This window comes from Trichomycterus rosablanca, chromosome 6 (assembly GCF_030014385.1).
Source record: "Trichomycterus rosablanca isolate fTriRos1 chromosome 6, fTriRos1.hap1, whole genome shotgun sequence".
NCBI classification, from domain to species: domain Eukaryota; kingdom Metazoa; phylum Chordata; class Actinopteri; order Siluriformes; family Trichomycteridae; genus Trichomycterus; species Trichomycterus rosablanca.
Genome location: NC_085993.1, coordinates 3,881,476 through 3,903,255, shown reverse-complemented (window position 1 = coordinate 3,903,255; position 21,780 = coordinate 3,881,476). Strand labels below are relative to the sequence as shown.

Genomic DNA, 21,780 nt, shown 5'->3' with positions numbered 1-21,780 from the left:
AGTAACTTTGGTTGCCTGCAAGGAGCCTTGAACTTAACCCCAGTGAATTGCTCTTTCTACAACAATTGCTCTTTCCTGTAGAAAGCCAACCCAGAAGGGTTGCGGTTGTTATAGCTGCAAGGTGGGGTGGACTCTACATTAGAAAAGTACCAACCAGCTCTTGGTCATGTCCACATGCTTTAGTTCAAACAGAGTTTTCCAGAAAGTAAGTAAGTATGTTGTTAGCATGTTTGTGTTTACACGCCTGCATGTTCATATGTGTGTGCAGATGCGATGATGAAGCTGTGTGTGCGATGGCTGGTTCTGCTGGTCGTGCTGCAGTGTGTTTGGGCTCAGCAGGAGTTTTTGGATAAAGAAAGAAGAAAAGCCAAGAATAAATCGCTCACCTACAGTTTTACATCCGAGAACAACGCTCAGTGTAAGAGATCTGTACCTGTTAAAGGATTTTAGTGCATGCAGATAGGTCGTGATTATGTGAGTTTGAATCTAAGCCTTGCTACCAGACCAGGCAGACCAGGTAATTGGGAATGATAGAGGGGGTTTTCCATAACTGCTGTAATTACGCCATCTACTGGCTGGTCGGTGGTGCCTGCACAGAGATAAGGGATTATGGATTATTTAACGTCATGTTTTACACCCTTTGGTTACATTCATGACAGGAACGGTAGTTACTCATTACACAAGATTCATCAGTTCACAAGGTTATATCAAACACAGTCCTGGACAATTCAGTGTCTCCAGTTCACCTCACTTGCACGTCTTTGGACTGTGGGAGGAGCCGGAGCACCCGGAGGAAACCCAAGAAGACACGGGGAGAACATGCAAACTCTACACAGAAAGGACCCGGACCGGCCCATCTGGGGATCAAACCCAGGACCTTCTCTCAAACCTGTGAGTTTGAATCTAAGCTTTGCCAACAGCAGGCCAGGTAATTGGGAATGATAGAGGGGATTCCTCATAAATGCTGTAATTACGCCCTCTACTGGCTGGTCAATGGTGCCTGCACAGAGATGAGGGATAATGGAGATTGGTACGTGACTCTCCATGCATGATACAGATCTTCATATGAATCCACTTTGCGCAGGTGAAAAAAAGTGGTTGGCTGTAACACACGTGTCTGAGGGGGGTTATGTGCTAATCACCGCCCTCCTCTGGCCAGAAAAGTTAAAGTCTGCAGCAGGTCAAGTAGTGTTGCGACCTAGAACATGGTCAATCATTTACTTGTACATTTTTATTTCATTTGAAAAACATGGGGATCACATTTTAGTTATATTTTCATTTTGCACATATTTTCCATAATATCTCATTTATGTTATTAGTTGATATAAGTTGTAGTCCAGTTTAAGGTGGCAGTAGAGATTTAGAGTTTCGTGAAAATAACTCCAAAATGAACCCAAAACATAAAGTTGCAAACAAAAGAGAAGACTGAGTCGTGTCTGCTTTAAGGGTGCAACAGTAGCAAATTAGCAAAATGATTGGAAGGAAAATTGAGAAACACACTTGTAAAGAACACAGTACAGTCGACCCTTGACTTACGAATTTAATTGGTTCTGAAGGGCTGTTCTTAAGTCAAAATGTTCGTTAGTTAAACCTATTTTTCCCATAAGAAATAATGTAAATAGAATTAATCTGTTCCAGACCTCCCAAACCCCCCTTATCTAACCTCTCTAATGTCTTAAATGCTCTTTTTTGTTATAAATACAATTATATTTTCCCTTAAATCTTAAATTATAGAATAGAGATTCCTGTAATAAACAATAATAAACAACAATACACAGTAGTACTGTACATAAAACACACACCACATTTCAGTACAGTACGTGTGCTGTATCATACACCATAATACATTTCCTTCTTTTTCTATAAAATGTATCTACCAGAAACAACAATAACTCTCATATTTCTCTATTATTTCCTTCATTTCAATAGTGTTGAATTTTGTTGGTGTAATTGCACAAAAGAAAGAATACTTTACTCAGTGATTTCCTTTTTCTCTCTCTCTCTCACTGTCCCCGCTGTCTGATACACAGTGACACCTACTGGCAGGAGTAATTATACAACAACAAATGTAATGTTTTTCAGCTCTGCGCCCTATCTGCACCTTATTTGGGGACATTTTAATATTGAAAACACCGGAAAACACTGTCTGCTGTCCGAATGTTCGCTCACTGTATATATATACAGGGGTTGGACAAAATAACTGAAACACCTGGTTTTAGACCACAATAATTTATTAGTATGGTGTAGGGCCTCCTTTTGCGGCCAATACAGCGTCAATTCGTCTTGGAAATGACATATACAAGTCCTGCACAGTGGTCAGAGGAATTTTAAGCCATTCTTCTTGCAGGATAGTGGCCAGGTCACTACGTGATGCTGGTGGAGGAAAACGTTTCCTGACTCGCTTCTCCAAAACACCCCAAAGTGGCTCAATAATATTTAGATCTGGTGACTGTGCAGGCCATGGGAGATGTTCAACTTAACTTTCATGTTCATCAAACCAATCTTTCACCAGTCTTGCTGTGTGTATTGGTGCATTGTCATCCTGATACACGGCACCGCCATTGGATGCACATGGTCCTCCAGAATGGTTCGGTAGTCCTTGGCAGTGACGCGCCCATCTAGCACAAGTATTGGGCCAAGGGAATGCCATGATATGGCAGCCCAAACCATCACTGATCCACCCCCATGCTTCACTCTGGGCATGCAACAGTCTGGGTGGTACGCTTCTTTGGGGCTTCTCCACACCGTAACTCTCCCGGATGTGGGGAAAACAGTAAAGGTGGACTCATCAGAGAACAATACATGTTTCACATTGTCCACAGCCCAAGATTTGCGCTCCTTGCACCATTGAAACCGACGTTTGGCATTGGCACGAGTGACCAAAGGTTTGGCTATAGCAGCCCGGCCGTGTATATTGACCCTGTGGAGCTCCCGACGGACAGTTCTGGTGGAAACAGGAGAGTTGAGGTGCACATTTAATTCTGCCGTGATTTGGGCAGCCGTGGATTTATGTTTTTTGGATACAATCCGGGTTAGCACCCGAACATCCCTTTCAGACAGCTTCCTCTTGCGTCCACAGTTAATCCTGTTGGATGTGGTTTGTCCTTCTTGGTGGTATGCTGACATTACCCTGGATACCGTGGCTCTTGATACATCACAAAGACTTGCTGTCTTGGTCACAGATGCGCCAGCAAGACGTGCACCAACAATTTGTCCTCTTTTGAACTCTGGTATGTCACCCATAATGTTGTGTGCATTGCAATATTTTGAGCAAAACTGTGCTCTTACCCTGCTAATTGAACCTTCACACTCTGCTCTTACTGGTGCAATGTGCAATTAATGAAGATTGGCCACCAGACTGGTCCAATTTAGCCATGAAACCTCCCACACTAAAATGACAGGTGTTTCAGTTATTTTGTCCAACCCCTGTATATATATATATATATATATAGAGAGAGAGAGAGAGAGAGACGGTCTGTGTCAACTTGTTCGTGACGTCACGTGTTTCGCGAATTTCGGTTCGTAATCTGAAATTTGTTCGTACGTTAAGTTAAAACAGATCGTTCGTAACCCGAAATGTTCATATGGTAAACCGTTCGTAACTCAAGGGTCCACTGTATGGATGTAGTTTCTCATTTTGGAGGGGGGTCCAATAAACACAACTACAAGAATAAATACTTATAAGCAGGAACAACACTGCATAACAAAAACTGCAAATACACAACAACTAGAGCTGGGCGGTTTCTGAATCACCCGGGTTAATGATTCGAATCTTTGTACTGAATCAGGAATCGCGAGTCCGAAATCTCAATTAACACGGATCCTGTGAGTCCTCTCACTGGCTGCTGCTAAGTACACAAGGTGAGTGAGCCGACTCACCGAAACACCGCGGAATCAGATGATTTGGCTGAACCGGCTTCACTCCATTCCGTGAATCTAAGTAATAAGTTAAATATTCCAATAAACAAGCAGTTAAACACACTGGTGTTCGTTATGTGGCTGATTTTATGCACATGCTATTATTATTATCAGTAGTAGTGGTATAGATTAGTAATGCAGCATATTTTCTTGTAAGCAAAACGACAACAAAATATAGTTATATTATTATTATTATTAAAATGCAAATGCTTACAGGCTACTTTAGTACTGTTTCACTCAAGGAGTATCACAGCCCCTATGGTTATTTTAAACCCTTGACCCAGTAATATACCCATCTGATTGGTAGGTGAGTCCACCCCCCTCTCCCCCATGATCAAGATTCCATCTAGAAAAAAGTGTCAACTTGTAACTGACAAGAGAAGTTTGAGGTGCCAAGAGAATTAAGAGAGAAGGATTTATTTACAGAAGTTGAGTGCACAGAAGACAAGGTGATATTTGGATGCATTTTCATGCAGTAAATCAGTTGCAATCAGAATGTCAGTACAAGTGACTCAAGTGAACCAGATCACATTACTGAGTGACTCAGATTAACCCGAGTCCATAAAATGAACCGTATTTACCAGCACTAACAACAACTCTCCCACCCACATTGCTGCCTTCGATAAACTGCAGTGACCCGAATAATAAATTAATCACATCTGCATGCAGAGGATTCAAAGCCGTTTTTTGAGATTTTTGGCATAGACTGAAGATTAAAGTGCATTTAAATAAAAAACATATACAGGTTGTTTAAAGATAAAAAAAAAGTTCCAATCTGAGATTTTTACTGGAATCATGTGCGGCTAACTTCTTCCAAAGTTTAGGAGAGGAAAAAGTGCTATTGCATATGTAAAGGAAAAAATGAAGTAATTCATGTATGAGGAACTTTTGAAACAGCTGAGAAAATTAAACTTTACAGCACAAATCTAACCGACCTGACTTTTTATCATTATCATCCAGACATTTTCCATTTCTCTCACCAGCATCCATGAGCGAGGACTGCAGCCTTGACCTGGGTTTTTTGCTGGACAGCTCGGAAAGCGTGAAAGACAATCACGGCCAGGAGAAACGCTTCATGACCGACGTGATCGATCGGGCACGGGGCATAAGCCTGCGGAGTGGGCGCGGTCTGCGCTTTAGAGCCGCCCTCCTTCAGTACAGCAGTCATGTGATCCACGAGCAGACCTTCAGCCAATGGAACGCCGTGGCCAACTTCCAATCCAAAATCGCACCACTTAACTACATCGGCCAGGGGACGTACGTGACGTATGCCATCGGCAACCTCACCCAGCTCTATATGCAAGAATCAGGAGCGGGAAGTTTAAAAGTGGCCGTGCTGCTTTACGATGGAGAGTCCCATCCCAAAAACCCTGACCCGTACTCTGCTGTGGATCTTGCCAGAAAGGAGGGGGTTCGTTTTTTCGTCGTTGGGGTCACCCCTGCTGCCAAGGAGGCATCCAAAATGGCACATCTGGGCAGGTTGGCCAATAATAACCAATACTTACATAACCTTCAGGATAAAGATGTGGTGGAGAAGATCATCACAAAGCTGGTGAGTCAAAGAAGATTATTTCAGAATTCAGTTCACTTGATGCTTCTGGTCATTATTTATTTCTTGGTTGGTTTTCTACAGGTACTTTGGTTTCCTCTCACCTCTCAAAACCTGTAGCAGGTGGATTGGCTGTTTTGAATAAGTCTTAGTATAAGTGAATTAGTGAATGTATGATTGGTATGTTGCCCTGCGATGGAGTGCCACACTATCCAGGGTGTAATCCTGCCTTACAGCCAGTGTGGCCAGCTTGAATCTGGCCAGTATACATAGTGCTGAACTGGTAGCTATAAGCTCGTAGCTCTGGTGCTAAGCTTTTCTCAGAAACCAAGGTTGTCTCTGATGGACCACATATGTGGAGGAAAAACAATTGTGTAACATGGCGTGTAAATAAATGGCGGTCGGTTGGTGAACGAGTTCCAGATACTCAGTGGAACACAAAGTTCTGGATTGTTTTAAATCCAGCCAAAATGTTGACCTTAGTTTGGCTCATTAATAAAATGTTAGAGAAGCAGCATCAGCAGCAGCAGCAGAAGATTGATGTTAGCACAGCTGCTGTACTTCCTGTTTTTCAGGGTCCTGAGGGAGCCATCAAGCAACACGAAAACATCTCACCATTTTACTGCTGTTGTCTTGCTTTGAAGTGTTGAAACTCCCCATATGTTTGAACAAACTCTAAGCACTTTCTGAACAAAATAACTCTGGATCTTCAGTTGGTTCTTAGAACTGTGGTGCTAATTAGAGAACCCGTCCACATTTACACCAGTTTTTATTAGAACCAAGAATAGGTCAGGAAAAGAGGAAGTTGCAACAGCATTGTTGGTTTCTCTTTCTTCTACAATCTAAAATTTGACACGCCAGTGGATGTCATCCATCTTTAGTTCCACCAGGGAACGAAGGTTACCAGTTCAAAACCTATTCATTTTTGGTGGAAATGCACCAGAAGGTTCAAAATTAGTTGCACGAACTGGAATGGAACTTGGTTGAGAAGGGCTATCTGAGGTGTTTAAACCAGAAATCGGTAAGACTAGAAACAAAACAGCAGGCAAAAGCAAGGCTCAAAATACAGTTGAACAGCACTAAAGACGAGTGCCCTACCACCCATGCTAGATGGCGGATGGGCAAAGGGGTGGAAAACATCCCTAAGACTGAGAAAACAAACAACAAGAAGACTAGAGAAGAGATTAAAGAGCAACTGGGTGTGAATTTACATTTACATTTTTAGCATTTAGCAGACGCTTTTATCCAAAGCGACTTACACAATGAGCTGAACACGATGAGCAATTGAGGGTTAAGGGCCTTGCTCAGGCCCCGCCACCACCAAGTTGCCACTGTTGGGTCCCTGAGCAAGGCCCTTAACCCTCAATTGCTCATTGTGTTCAGCTCATTGTGTAAGTCACTTTGGATAAAAGATTCTGCTAAATGCTGAAAATGTAAATGACAACTTGGTGGTGGCGGGGCTTGAACTGTTAACCACTGAGCTATCACTGCCCTAATTAAACATGGGGGGGGGCAAATCTGTGGACTGGGGGGTCCCTGCCACACTCCTGCCCAATACATATTTGATGAGAACAATGATGGATCCTAATATTACACAAAGTTAGTGAGTGAAAAATGTTTATTTATAATATGCGTATTTACACCAACTCCTTGTTTCTACACTCACTGTCCATTTTATCAGCTCCACTTACCATATAGAAGCACTTTGTAGTTCTACAATTACTGACTGTAGTCCATCTGTTTCTCTACATACCTTTTTAGCCTGCTTTCACCCTGTTCTTCAATTGTCAGGACCCCCACAGGACCACAGGTATTATTTGGGTGGTGGATGATTCTCGGCACTGCAGTGACAGTGAGGTGCTGCTGTGTCTGATCCACTCACACCAGTACAACACACACTAACACACCACCACCAGGTCAGGCCAGCCCCCATTATATACTGTGATTATAGCCTCAAACTTAACCAGATTCTTGGTCCGCCGGCAAGTTCCAACCCAAAAGCTCACTAAAGTTCAGGGAGGTACACTTTGCTGTTACCTGCACCTACCCCCCACTTGCTGGCCATTGTGGGCATGGCAGGTCAGAACATTAAAAAGTAGAGCAGCATGGTGGCTCGGTGGTAGCACTCGGTTTGATTCCCTGGGTCCTTTCTGTGTGGAGTTTGCATGTTCTTCTTCCTGTGTCCATGTGGGTTACCTCCGGGTGCTCCAATGTCCTCCTGCAGTCCAAAGACATGCAGTCAGGTTCATTGGAGATACAAATATGCCCTGAGTGTGTGTGTGTGTTGGCCCTGTGATGGGCAGCCCCAGTGAATTGCACCCACAGCAACCCTGAATTGGATAATACAGTGGTAAAACAGATAATGAATGAATGGTCGTAAAGTAAACAGTGTGATGAAGCTATGGAAGTACTATGGAAGCACTTCTGTAAGTCGCTCTGGATAAGAGCGTCTGCTAAATGCAGAAAATGTAAATGTAAATGAAGCAGCAGTGTAAAAATGTAGTGTTCTCACTGAGGTTCCATCGTTTCTGGTGTAAACATGATTACTGAGAGCTTTTCATTCAGACACGTGATGCAGGGAGTTGAACCCGCTTGTGCTTCTGACTCTTCTGGTCCTGTTGGATCCTGTCTGTGTCTGATGCTTATGCAGTAATTGTAACTGCGCTGTGATTACATGATTAGCTTCTCACCCTCAGGACATGAAGACACCAATGTATCATTCCAGCCATAATCATGCGCTCTGTCTAAAACCTGATAATGAAGTGTAGGTTTAATAAAGGATCAGGATTCTGTTCAGCCTGGAGTGAAACGAACTCGTCACTCCTCAGATATGGGCGATCAACTTCGCTTTCTATAAATGTATGAACTTTGACAAAAATGTTCACTTCAGAATATTAGTTTGTAAAAGTTTTGGCTTTTGTCTGACATTTGTTGGGGGCTTATTGAAATTTACCAGCTATATTAGCGATCTGCCAAAAAAGAAAGACATGCCAGAGCTCTGAGCCGTGTTGCTTTGTAATGCTTATAGAGAACAGAGCAGTTAGGATGTAGCTGCTTTGTTCCTGGAGCTATAGATTAAAATCATTTGGCTTGACCTTGTGATGTGAGTGAACTCTGTTCAGGATAGCAGTCAATGATCAGAACATATTCCCACATAATAAAAACCATAAAATAGAACCAAGCATTTAATTTCCTCAAATGAACCTGGAGGATCCAAATGAATGAATTATTAGATGAATTATTTATTAAAAGGAAAGCAGTGATCATAAATCTGTGGGGTCGATTCACGTTTCTATACAGCCCAGCTTGGCTAAGTTACAGTATTAGGTTTTATTAGATGTTTTAGCATATGTTTATTCTGTTCTGCATCCTGGGCGGGACGGCAATCCATCCTGAGGCTTCGATTATTGTCTCCTTCCTCTTAGACACAGCCATTCGTATCTGTATGTACTACCACTGGTGATTCACTTGATCACAGCCCTGACCTCTACCCCTCTGAACAGCTTTAGGGATGAATTGAAATTTGTGAGTCAGGTCTTTTTATCCATCTAACCTCACAAATGCCTTTATAAATTAATAAGCTTAAATTCCTACAGACATACTGCAAAATCATGTGTAAGAGCCTTTTTAGATGAGTTGGGACTGCTCATGGTTTTGGAATGTAATGTTTATTCAGTGTGTGCCAGGCTCTTTCTGGCAGCCTTCATTTTTGATGCAGTTTCAACTCTGTCACAAATACGTAATCCGTTTCACACTGTTTGTTCTTGTATATTTTCTGAATGCCACTGCAAGGATAAATTCCAGACATTTTAGGATTTAAGAAGCTTCCGGAATGTGTGGTGTGAACTTTACCTGTAAATGTGTCTTTAATACCTGAGTAAACATCATAACTGATCCACAGATCCATGACATTATGTTCTGGGGAATGTATTCATCTCACAGACCTGATGAGGCATGATTTACTGCCTCTAACGTTCCCTTTGGTTCAGAGTAAGGGACTTTCGTCACCCAGGTCGAGAGGTTAATCCAGTACAGGAGGAAACTGGAGAAATAAATTATTTTGTCAAATTTAAATACAGGCTTTTAATCAACACTCACTGTGTTACAAGTTTTAGCCTAAACGTGATCATTTCACAAAGATACAAAAACAGAAGAGGTGTGTTGTTTTCCTGTAATGGGTTTGCTGCCCTAAGCTGCCCATATCTATGAGTGAGTGAATGAGTGAGTGAGTGAGTGAGTGAGTGAGTAAATAAATGAGTAAGTAATAAGGTGAGTGAATAAATGAGTGAATGAGTATGTGAGTAGGTGAACATGACTGAGTAAGTGAATGAGTGAATATGTGAGTGAGTGAGCTGGTTAATGAGTCCGAGTGGAAGAGAGTAAGAGAGTGGTCCAGTAAATGAGCAAGTGATTGAGTGAATGAGTGAGCCGAGTTGTTTGTGGCTAAAATGTTTATGGCTGAGATGTTAATGACCTAGATGTTCATGACTGAGATGTTCCTGGCTGAGATGTTCATGGCTGAGATGTTCATGGCTGAGATGTTCATGGCTGAGATGTTCATGGCTGAGATGTTCCTGACTGAGATGTTCATGACTGAGATGCTCATGGCTGAGATGTTCCTGACTGAGATGTTCATGACTGAGATGCTAATGGCTGAGGTGTTCATGACTGAAGTGTTCATGACTGAGATGTTCATGACTGAGATGTTCATGACTGAGGTGTTCATGACTGAGGTGTTCATGACTGAGATGTTCATGGCTGAGGTGTTCATGACTGAGATGTTCATGGCTGAGGTGTTCATGACTGAGGTGTTCATGACTGAGGTGTTCATGACTGAGATGTTCATGGCTGAGATGTTCATGACTGAGGTGTTCATGACTGAGATGTTCATGACTGAGATGCTCATGGCTGAGATGTTCATGGCTGAGGTGTTCATGACTGAGGTGTTCATGACTGAGATGTTCATGACTGAGATGCTCATGGCTGAGATGTTCATGGCTGAGGTGTTCATGACTGAGATGTTCATGACTGAGATGTTCATGACTGAGGTGTTCATGACTGAGGTGTTCATGACTGAGATGTTCATGGCTGAGGTGTTCATGACTGAGATGTTCATGGCTGAGGTGTTCATGACTGAGGTGTTCATGACTGAGGTGTTCATGACTGAGATGTTCATGGCTGAGATGTTCATGACTAAGGTGTTCATGACTGAGATGTTCATGACTGAGATGCTCATGACTGAGGTGTTCATGGCTGAGGTGTTCATGACTGAGATGTTCATGACTGAGATGCTCATGGCTGAGATGTTCCTGACTGAGATGTTCATGGCTGAGGTGTTCATGACTGAGGTGTTCATGACTGAGATGTTCATGACTGAGATGCTCATGGCTGAGATGTTCATGACTGAGGTGTTCATGACTGAGATGTTCATGACTGAGATGTTCATGACTGAGGTGTTCATGACTGAGGTGTTCATGACTGAGATGTTCATGGCTGAGGTGTTCATGACTGAGATGTTCATGGCTGAGGTGTTCATGACTGAGGTGTTCATGACTGAGGTGTTCATGACTGAGATGTTCATGGCTGAGATGTTCATGACTGAGGTGTTCATGACTGAGATGTTCATGACTGAGATGCTCATGACTGAGGTGTTCATGGCTGAGGTGTTCATGACTGAGATGTTCATGACTGAGATGCTCATGGCTGAGATGTTCCTGACTGAGATGTTCATGGCTGAGGTGTTCATGACTGAGGTGTTCATGACTGAGATGTTCATGACTGAGATGCTCATGGCTGAGATGTTCCTGACTGAGATGCTCATGGCTGAGGTGTTCATGTCTAAAATGTTTGTGGCTGAGATGTTCCTGACTGAGATGTTCATGGCTGAGGTGTTCATGACTGAGGTGTTCATGACTGAGGTGTTCATGGCTGAGATGTTAATGGATGAGGTGTTCATGACTGAGATGTTCATGGCTGAGGTGTTCATGACTGAGATGTTCATGACTGAGGTGTTCATGACTGAGGTGTTCATGACTGAGGTGTTCATGGCTGAGATGTTCATGGCTGAGGTGTTCATGACTGAGGTGTTCATGACTGAGATGTTCATGACTGAGGTGTTCATGACTGAGGTGTTCATGACTGAGGTGTTCATGGCTGAGATGTTCATGGCTGAGGTGTTCATGACTGAGATATTCATGACTGAGGTGTTCATGACTGAGATGTTCATGGCTGAGGTGTTCATGGCTGAGATGTTCATGGCTGAGGTGTTCATGGCTGAGGTGTTCATGACTGAGATGTCCATGACTGAGGTGTTCATGACTGAGATGTTCATGACTGAGATGCTCATGACTGAGATGTTCATGGCATAAATTAATTCATATTTTTCTTTTCCCATTCCAGACTGAGTTGGCAGATGAAGAGGTGAGTGTGAGGACCTTCTGGTTCATTCATGTGATCCTACTATGAGATCATGTATTAGTATGTTGTTGATACTGATGTGTGTGTTTACAGTGTCCACAGCAGAAGAAGTGTGTATGTGAGAAAGGAGAGAGAGGACCGAGCGGACCAGTCGTGAGTTCTAACACTTCCAGTTGCTCTTATCAATGAAAGTATTCAGACCTTCATTTAATACCTCAGTAGAAGTAATACAGTCGACCCCTGACTTACAAATTTAATTGGTTCCGAAGGGTTGTTCTTAAGTCAAAATGTTCGTTAGTTAAACCTATTTTTCCCATAAGAAATAATGTAAATAGAATTAATCCGTGCCAGACCTCCCAAACCCCCCTTACCTAACCTTTCTAATGTCTTAAATGCTCTTTTTTGTTATAAATACAATTATATTTTCCCTTAAATCTTAAATAATAGAATAGACATTCCTGTAATAAACAATAATAAACAACAATACACAGTAGTACTGTACATAAACACACACCACATTTCAGTACAGTACGTGTGCTGTACCATACACCATAATACATTTCCTTCTTTTTTTTAAAATAAAATGTATCTACCAGAAACAACAATAACTCTCATATTTCTCTATTATTTCCTACTTTATTTCAGTAGTGTTGTAATTTTTAGGTGTAATTGCACAAAAGAAAGAATACTTTACTGAGCCGAGTTCCTTCTTCTCTCTCACTCACTGTCCCCTCTGTCTGATACACAGTGACACCTACTGGCAGGAGTAATTATATAACAACAAATAGTAATAGATAAATTTTCTTACCACTGCACTTTTTCTGCACATTCTTTGGGGACATTTTAATATAGAATTTTACAAAATATAAAGAAAACACCAAAAAACACCGGTGACGGTCGGAGTTAACTTGTTCGTGATGTCACGTGTTTCACGAATTTCGGTTCGTAATCTGAAATTTGTTCGTATGTTAAGCTAAAAAAGAACGCTTAGAACCCGAAATGTTCGTATGGTAAACCGTTCGTAACCCAAGGGTCTATTGTACTGTGTTGCAGCAATGACAGATGTGTAACTACTGGATTTGGGAGGTTTATCCCATTTTCGTGTCAAAACCTTCAAGCTTCATACGATTGCATGGCATGTACCTTTGAATTATCGTGTTTAGGTCTCTTGTTTGGGTTTGAATCTGGGTTTTGACATTTGGAGACTACTCAATGACATTGAAAGACCTGCCTGAAGCCACTCCAGTGTTGTTTTGGCTGTATGCTATGGGTCATTGTCATCTTAAAAGGTGAAGGCCCCCCCCCCCCCTAGTCTGAGACTGTGAGTTCAGGAGGAGGATGTTTCTGTGTTTTCTTGTCTTCCTGCCCCTGCCTGTAAGAAACACTATGATATCACAACTTTATCCTGGTCAAGGTCGTGGTGGGTCCCTGGAATCACTGAGAGCAATGCAGTAACACACCCCAGAAAGGATGCCAATCTATCACAGGGTCTTGTCATCCCCCCTCCTCAGACATAGCCAGCCGCAATCTTTGTTTAAAGACTACCTACAGTAAACCTCTATAATACTTCATAAGAACACTCCCTCATTCACTCACTCGCTCACTCACTGTCTTAACCACTTATCCAGTTAGGGTCATGGCGGGGTGCTGGAGCCTATCCCAGCTTTTCAATGGGCGCAAGGCACACAGTAACACCCTGGATGGGGCACCAGTCCATCGACAGGGCAGACACACATACTCACACATACACACACATTCAGTGTCTCCAATTAACCTGACTGCATGTTTTTGGACTGTGGGAGGAAACCCACAAGGACATGGGGAGAACATGCAAACTCCACACAGAAAGGATCCGGACCACCCCGCCTGGGGATCGAACCCAGGACCTTCTTGCTGTGAGGCGACAGTGCTACCCACTGAGGAACTGTTTCACATGGAACTGTCAGCCAAACAAAAACCCTGGAGGAACAGTCTAAGCTTAGGTGCATTAAGGACTGGGGAGGTGTATTGTGTTTATGGGCGGCACGGTGGCGCAGTGGGTAGCACTGTTGCCCCACAGCAAGAATGTCCTGAGTTCAGAAAAGGTCCTTTCTGTGTGTTTGCATGTTCTCCCTGTGTCAATGTGGGTTTCCTCAGGGTGCTCTGGTTTCCTCCCACAAGTGCAAAGACATGCAGTCAGGTCAACTGGAGCTCCCCGGACCACCTGGCAGGGGTGGTTTCTGCCTTTCACCCAATGACTCAGACCCACCGTGACCCTGACTTGAATAAAAGGTGGTAAACAGAATAAAAAAACGTGGTTATATGTTCTGGATGATTTTTTACACACTAACCCACAATTGTCACTCGTAACTTTCAGCAGTGTGTTAAAGGCTTTTTGCTGGGTGTGAAAACTATCTGCATTCACCTCAAGCACTGGAAAATCCAAAAACAATCCTTCTGCAAGCCTAAACACATTCACAAATTCCTTATCATTCAGTCATTTATTCATTTAAAGCTGTATATGTGGCCAAAAGTATGTAGACACCCTGACTATTCACTGAGTTTAGGTGTTTTAGCTACACATATCGCAAACAGGTACTGTATATACAGTTATCATTTATTTATCATCACTGCCTGTTTTAACATTGCTTTACCCTGGTCAGGGGGTTACAGTGGGTCCAGTTCTATGGGCAAAAGGCAGGAAACACCCTGGACAGGCTGCCAGTCCATCACAGGGAAGACAAACACACACACTGGGGAACACACTGCACCTGGCGGAAACCCATGCAGACACAGAGAGAACATGCAAACTCCACACAGAAAGGACCTTAACCAACCTGGCCATGCAGTCAAACCCGGATCCTTCTTGCTGTCAAGCGACACCACTTTGCGTCACTGTGCCACCCCTATATCCAATAAATTATATAAAATAAACTATGCCTTCAACTTTGTGACAACGGTTCGGGTGATTCTGTACACCTGTTGCCCCACATGTGAATGAGTGGGTGAGTGATTGTGCTATTGATCCATAGTGTTGCTGGACCCACTGCAGAAGGTGGGTTAGCAATAAATTGTCCCTAGGTGTGGGTGAGTGATTACGTGTGTGTGTGACTGTGTATGTCTGTGTGTGTGTTCGACTCGTGCATTATACAGGGTAAGTTTTTGCCTTTCGCCCATTTTTCTCTTTGTGGTACTGGACCACTGCAATCCTGACCAGGATAAAGCGGTTACTTTAGATGAATGAATGAAGCCAAAGGGAAATATATGCGAGACCTCTCTCTCTCTCTCTCTCTCTCTCTCTCTCTCTCTCTTTCTCTCTTTCTCTCTTTAAATCTCTTGCTCTTTGTATTGCAGGGTAAGAAGGGTCGGCCAGGAGACAATGGGAGTCCAGGACCGAAGGGGCAGAAGGTCAGAAATCATCTTCAAGTCCACATGATATTCTAACTGCTGTGTGTACACTGCTGGTCAAAAGTTTATACATCCATGATTTCATCTATCCTGCTTCCTGTAGGGAGAGAGCGGCAATCAAGGAATGGCGGGGCAGAATGGGTTAGAGGTCAGTCTCCACTTTCTAACCTGATTCTTCTGCTTTTTGTATGTAGTATCTAATGTTCTTAACATCAGAAGTGTACATGACCACATGAACATTATATTCTCAAAAGTATGTGGACAATCGACCATGAGCTTGTTTGACATCCCCTTTCCAAAAACATTGGTATTAATATAGAGTTTGAACTACAACAGCCTCAACTGATCTGTAATATCTCTTTTAGAGTGTTTGTTCATTTTCATTTAGTTTTATGTTTTACAACCACTTTATCCTGGTCAGAGCCTAACCTTACCCTAACCCTAGCCCTAAACCTCACTGACCAGCTTTGGAATGAACTGGAACATCAGTTAAAGCTTACATGAACAACACCAGTACCCAACCATTCAAATACTCTTTTGACCGAATGGGCACAAATTTCCACATACATACTTCAAAGTACAATCTTTGCTAAATGTTCTTTCTGTTTTCTGTCATCAGGGCAAACAAGGGAACCAAGGAGAGAAGGTAAAAAAACTGATTTTCCAAGACCAAAAAGAATTGACTTTACTATCTACCGTACATAATATTGTAAACAGATTTAGGTAATATGAAGAATTCCAAGTCTTTGTAGGGCAAGGCCAGAAACCACTGTTAATTGTGCATGACATTTAAGGCCTCAGACAGCATTGGATTAGAAACCATCATGCTACTGTTATAAATATTATATACAAATATAAATACTTCAGAAAACTGTTGTCACTGAACACAGTCCACCGCTGCATCAAGAAATGCAACCTGAAACTATTACACAATGACAAAGCCAGACATCAATTTTGTTTTTACTGCATTTTACAAAACGTCCCAACTTTTAAGAGGTGGGGTTTGCATTTTTGCATTTTTGATAAAATTAAACAGTATGATTTTTATAATTCTCAAGTACAGTATACTAAAAATACTGTAGCTTACAAGCATCTATGACTGTGTCCCAATCCACATGGTACTTTGAGATACAGTTACTTCCTGGCTTTCCTTTCACCTGGTCTCTTTCAATGCTTCATAGTTTTTAGGCCCTGATGTCCAGTATTTACTAGATTCCTTTATGCCAAGTTCACACTACACGACTTTCCAAGTCGTCAGGTCGCTGTACAGTTCACACTACATGACTGAATCTTTTGCACTCGGGAGTCTTTCAGTCAGTGTATATTTCACACTACACGACTGATCGGTGATAGGGGGTTTCACACTACATGATCTATCACCAACTGGAATCGCAGGCGAGCTTCTCTGGTCTCCCTTTTTTTCTTTTTTTTTTTTTTTTTCTTTTTTTTTTTTTACAAAAACACACGTGAGAAGTGACGAGAAGTTTAATGATACCACGTCCAAAAATGCACGTCAACAAGTAGCGAGAGATCAAAGTGTTTGTGCGCTGGTGTGAGCGTAAAATCAAAGAGAAAAAATAAATGAATCTGAGTGGATTTGGCAACACGAACAGTATATGGCTTGTTCTGTAGTAAGTTGAAGGTTAATTAATAATTTTGCAATGCAGCGTGGGTATTATGTTTTGTAGAGGACGATCAAATCAGAAATACTGTAAAACATGTGTGTGCCGGTGTATTCTGATATAAACTATATTAATTAAGCCCCTGTCCCACCTATTTACACCTCCTCTCCTGCGTTTCCCCTCACACCGTATCCTGCGTTCTCACTGGCTGTTCGACATGTCACTCATTCCCAGTTGCACATCTGAGATCAGATATCTGACGTGCTAGAAAACTCAATCCAGTCGCCGAGCGTTCACACTTAGCGACTGAGAGCTGAGTTTTGATCGCCGAGCGAACGCTGAGCTGCTCCCAACCCGGAAAATCAAGCGCCGACCAGTCGCCGAGCGAAATCTGGGCAAAAATCGTGTAGTGTGAACTAGGCATAACTTGGTCCCTTAATCCTGTCTGTTAGCCTGATCCCTAGTTTTCAAGACATCCCATCTTTAGCTGATCTGTAGTTCTCTAGTTCCTGATCCATTAGTCTGGTCCCATTTTTTTGTTGTTGTTCCTTCACCTGATTATCTAACATGGTTTCATAAACATGCATCATTATTCTGGTCCCCATTAGCTGTTCTATTCAGTGGTTCCTTCAGTATGGAGAGTTCAAGAATGATGTCTTTACCCTGATCCACTTACCTGGTCTCAATGCTTATAGTATACAGTCCTTCAATTTAGTCCCATTGCCTAGTCCTTTAGCCTGGGATTGTATCTTCATCCCAACTCTTCTTATTTTGAAGTTAATTATGGGTTTTGGCAACAACATCCCCCTTAGATGCTTGTATTTGTGGTAGTGTTGTCATTCAGATTAAATATTGGTTGTCTCTCACTGTCTCTGATGTTCGTCTCACTGCCAGGGTGAAAGAGGAGAGTGTGGCATGCCCGGAGTAAAAGGAGACCGGGTAAGTAGTTCAGTCTTCACTAACACAAACTACACACACTGAACCAAATGCACCATATGAATGGAGTTTAATAGCTCATGCTGCTATGCTACTAGAATGATCTGATGAACATGTGGACTGGTTTAGACGGTGTGTGATTTGTTCCTAACAGGGTCCTGAAGGACCAGTGGGTATCCGAGGCAGCAGAGGACTGCAGGTATTTCATTTTTTTTTATTCTATGCTCTTTTTAGTTCTTCCACTTACAAAAATGCACTATTCCCAAGAGCTGTAGGGCTAATTAGAGCAAATGCACCGCATCTGAAAACAGGGCTACTTAAGCAAGTCATTATCCATATTCAGTCAGTAAGGTAGACGGCAGTGTGCATTCCTTCTTGCTTTTTTGAAGTAATCTCTTTGTTCCTGACATACACAGCATCTCAGGAAACATTGCCTTTAGTTTCTGTGTTCTGAAAGCTATCAAGGATTCCATTCGAATCGGTTCAATAAATGATTCTTATTTGTTTCCTTTTTCTCCCACCTCACCTTCTTCTTGCTTAGCTTTGGAAGACAAGCACTGGGTCTGACTCTGCGTCAGTTGACTTGTAGACCGAGTAGCTGGTTGGCTGAGTATGGTCATGGTTCCATGGTCCCACTTAGCACTTTCTCGTGTTAGCTGTAGTTAGATAGACGGGGAAATCACTTGCTTTTAAAGCTGAACTTTCTAGGTTCTGATCCTGCTTTGGGATTAATCTTTTCTTTCTCCTTATACATAAGGTACATAAAGTAATGTTCACTCTGGAAGCACTTCTGTACGTTGCTCTGGATTAGAGCATCTGCTAAATGCCGAAAATGTAAATGTAAATACATCTGGGTTTTTGTTAACTGTTTTAAAGGCTTCCCATTTTCTGAGTCCCTCCAGCCTCTAATGAATTCAGGACCAGAATCAGTCTGGTGATGAGTCCACTTTTGTCATCCTCATCAACACTGTGACACTTTCATACTACAGAGTCATGAACACTGACTCTAGATGATGCTAAAAGCATCTTCAGTTCTTTAGGTATTTTTTGGAAAACTTCCCAGATGAGTTGTCAATGAGCCAAAAAATATAGAAAAAAATAGCAGGTTGGCCACTACTGGGCAGATTATCCACTGTTCTTTCTTTTTATATTTAGTTAATTGCTCTTACTGTGGTTCGAAGAACCCTAGAGCCTTAGATATGTTTTTTTCTGCATATAATCACTGATATAATCACAGTATCACTGTAGAACATTCATGGTGACTGCTTGACTATTACAGTAACTTCTTCTATGTTGCTGCTCAATCAAGCCTGTCTGTGTTTTAATCAGTTGAATATTTTGATCTGATTAATAGACTAACCAAGGAGCCAATTCTTTTTTTTACACAAGGGTGTTGAATAATATAGTTGTTTAATTATAGCTGTTTTCAAAATGTGTTCTTGTTACTCTCGCTTTCTTTGTGTAATATCATGTTTTGTTTAACAGTCTTAGATAACCATACAGCATGGAAATAGACTCACCTGATTAAAAACCATGTTGTTCTATGTTTAAATTTAGGGTTTGCCTGGACCGAATGGAGACATCGGGCCACAGGGACTACCAGGACCAAAAGTGAGTGAGTTTCTGAGTAACAGGTTTTAAGATTTAGAGGACCAGTAATGAATGATAGTCCCATTGATAGTTTTAACTGTAGTAAGTAACTCAACTGCAGTCATTGTGTATAAATGTGTATTTAATGTTGTGTATTTGTGTCTACCATGTTCAGGGTGAAAGGGGTTTTTCTGGACCACCAGGACTTCAGGGTGAAATTGGAATAGGTCTTGCTGGACCCAAGGTGAGAGCTTTTTAGAGTTAAGCTACTTGGATCTGAGCATATTTTACACAGTTTTGCTGAATAAATAAAGTGAAAAGAAAATAAATGAAGTGTTTGTGTGTGTGTGTAGGGTGATATGGGATTTCAGGGCAGGCCTGGACCCCCCGGACCCCCTGGGCTTGGTGAATCTGGGCCACCAGTAAACACTTTTTTCTTTTATTTATTGTGATGTTTATTAACATTTGTTAATTTATAAATGATCCATCGGTTTAATTGATGTAATGATTGTGTTAATTGTTGTGTATGTGTGTTGTGTAGGGGCCCCAGGGGCCACAGGGGGTCCAGGGTGATAAAGGACCACCTGGAGAGGGCTTTCCTGGACCAAAGGTATGTGTGTGAGAAAGAGAGACAGAGAGAGTTAGTGATGAGTGTGCAAACATGTGGGTATTATACCAGCTAGCTAGCAACACCCTGGCAACCACTTAGGATTTTAAAGCAACCACCTAGCAACACCTTAGTAATTACAATTACTGTATAGAGTCCAGCAAACACTTAGCAACAACTTAGCATCCACCTAAAATACTATAGCAGCCACCTATTAACACCTTAGCAATTGCAATTACTTTATACAGTCCAGCATCTACCTGAAATACTGTAGCAACTACCTAGCAACATCATAGCACCCAAATGGAATACCATAGTTATGCTGGAAAACGGCTTAAGCAGCACAATGATGTTGTATTCACATCAGGAAATAAACTTTCTATATGTTTTATTTTATTTTAATAAAATATTCTGCGTTGGTAAAGTAAAACTGAATGAACTGTTTTATTTAATTCTTTAAGAGCTGGCGTGAGACTTATATCCTAATGTTCTTGTACTGATAGGGTGAGAGGGGCCCAGATGGGCCAAGAGGTACAAGAGGGCCAATGGGACCTGTAATTAAAGGAGACAAGGTAACACACACACAACAAACAGAAAGCTACCTTTAATCATTTGTCATGTTGTCACTATGTTGTTATCGCTTTGTGATGGTTGGCTGCACAGTTGGGTCAGCTTTGTCAAATACTGATGTTTAATCCAGAGCAACAAGTTTAGATCTTGACATTGGGCTGCATTTTCAGGAACATACATACATCAGAAAATCTGATTATCTAAGAAATGGAACGGACATGAGGAGTTGAGAATAATCAGTATTGGAATAGTAGGAGTAGTCATCACAGGATGTGACTTTACCAAGAAGGCAGGTGTATAGAAAAAAGAAAATAGGACCAAGTACTGAACCCTGTGGGATTTCAGCTAGGAGTTTGCTCAGGGCACTTCATGAGATTTCCTCCAAGCAGATGATCTTTTTTTCTGTCTAGCCAATAATAAGCAGGGCATGTCAAGTAGCTATTGAGTACAAATCTTGGCTGTCTTATCAACCTAGCCGGGTGTATAATAGGCACAATTTGCCATGCCTGAGGGAGGAAATTTTAATGCATTCTACTGGTTTGTTAAGGTGCCTGCACAAGGGGTGGAAGGTTCATGGAAGGGCATAACGTGCCTCTCGGTACATAATACAGCTCGAAGAGTATGCGGCTCTTCTCAGTCAGGGTAAAGGTGGTGCAAGTAGCAGAGGAGTGGTGCAAGAATCAGGGAATTAGAAACAACTAATCAGACTGTGGATTGTTATTATTTATTTTACAGTATTTTGTGTGTAGAAAGATAGAGATATAACTTCACCTTAAGTTCCACTGACTGAAGCCTGTTCAGGACGGATCTCAGGAACCCTGGAGGGATGTTTCACTGTAATAGTTCATTCATGTCATCCAGTCACGACAGATGATTTTTATTGCTAACGTTTAATAGTGTGTAACAGAGCGAGCTCCAGCACGTCAGGATATTAAACCTGCAGCTATGAGGACTAGCACATGCCTACATACAGATGGCCTGTATGATTAACCATTATCTAAGAAATATCAGCACATAAAATGTTATTAAAAGACTCATTTTCATAGTTGGTTTCTGATTACATCCTGCGGTTAGCTCATTAATAACGGCTAAGCACAGAACAACAATGCTTGATTTTATTTCTTTTTTTATCTCTATGATTATAATTAAAGCACATTTATGACGTTCATGCCACTCACTCATGT

At 41.9% G+C, this 21,780-nt stretch overlaps 1 protein-coding gene across 1 annotated transcript in view; it reads left to right on the top strand.

Moving 5' to 3' along the window:
* Nucleotides 1-276: 276 nt before the first annotated feature.
* col28a2b (collagen, type XXVIII, alpha 2b) overlaps nt 277-21,780 on the top strand; it is a 40,248-nt gene continuing 18,744 nt past the window's right edge. Inside the window, 14 exon segments of the mRNA XM_062997133.1 lie at nt 277-418; nt 4,902-5,470; nt 11,867-11,887; nt 11,978-12,037; nt 15,218-15,271; nt 15,375-15,419; nt 15,891-15,917; nt 17,788-17,832; nt 17,984-18,028; nt 19,387-19,440; nt 19,595-19,663; nt 19,773-19,841; nt 19,961-20,029; nt 20,530-20,598. Of these exon segments, the coding sequence (XP_062853203.1) occupies nt 277-418; nt 4,902-5,470; nt 11,867-11,887; nt 11,978-12,037; nt 15,218-15,271; nt 15,375-15,419; nt 15,891-15,917; nt 17,788-17,832; nt 17,984-18,028; nt 19,387-19,440; nt 19,595-19,663; nt 19,773-19,841; nt 19,961-20,029; nt 20,530-20,598 (1,338 nt within the window).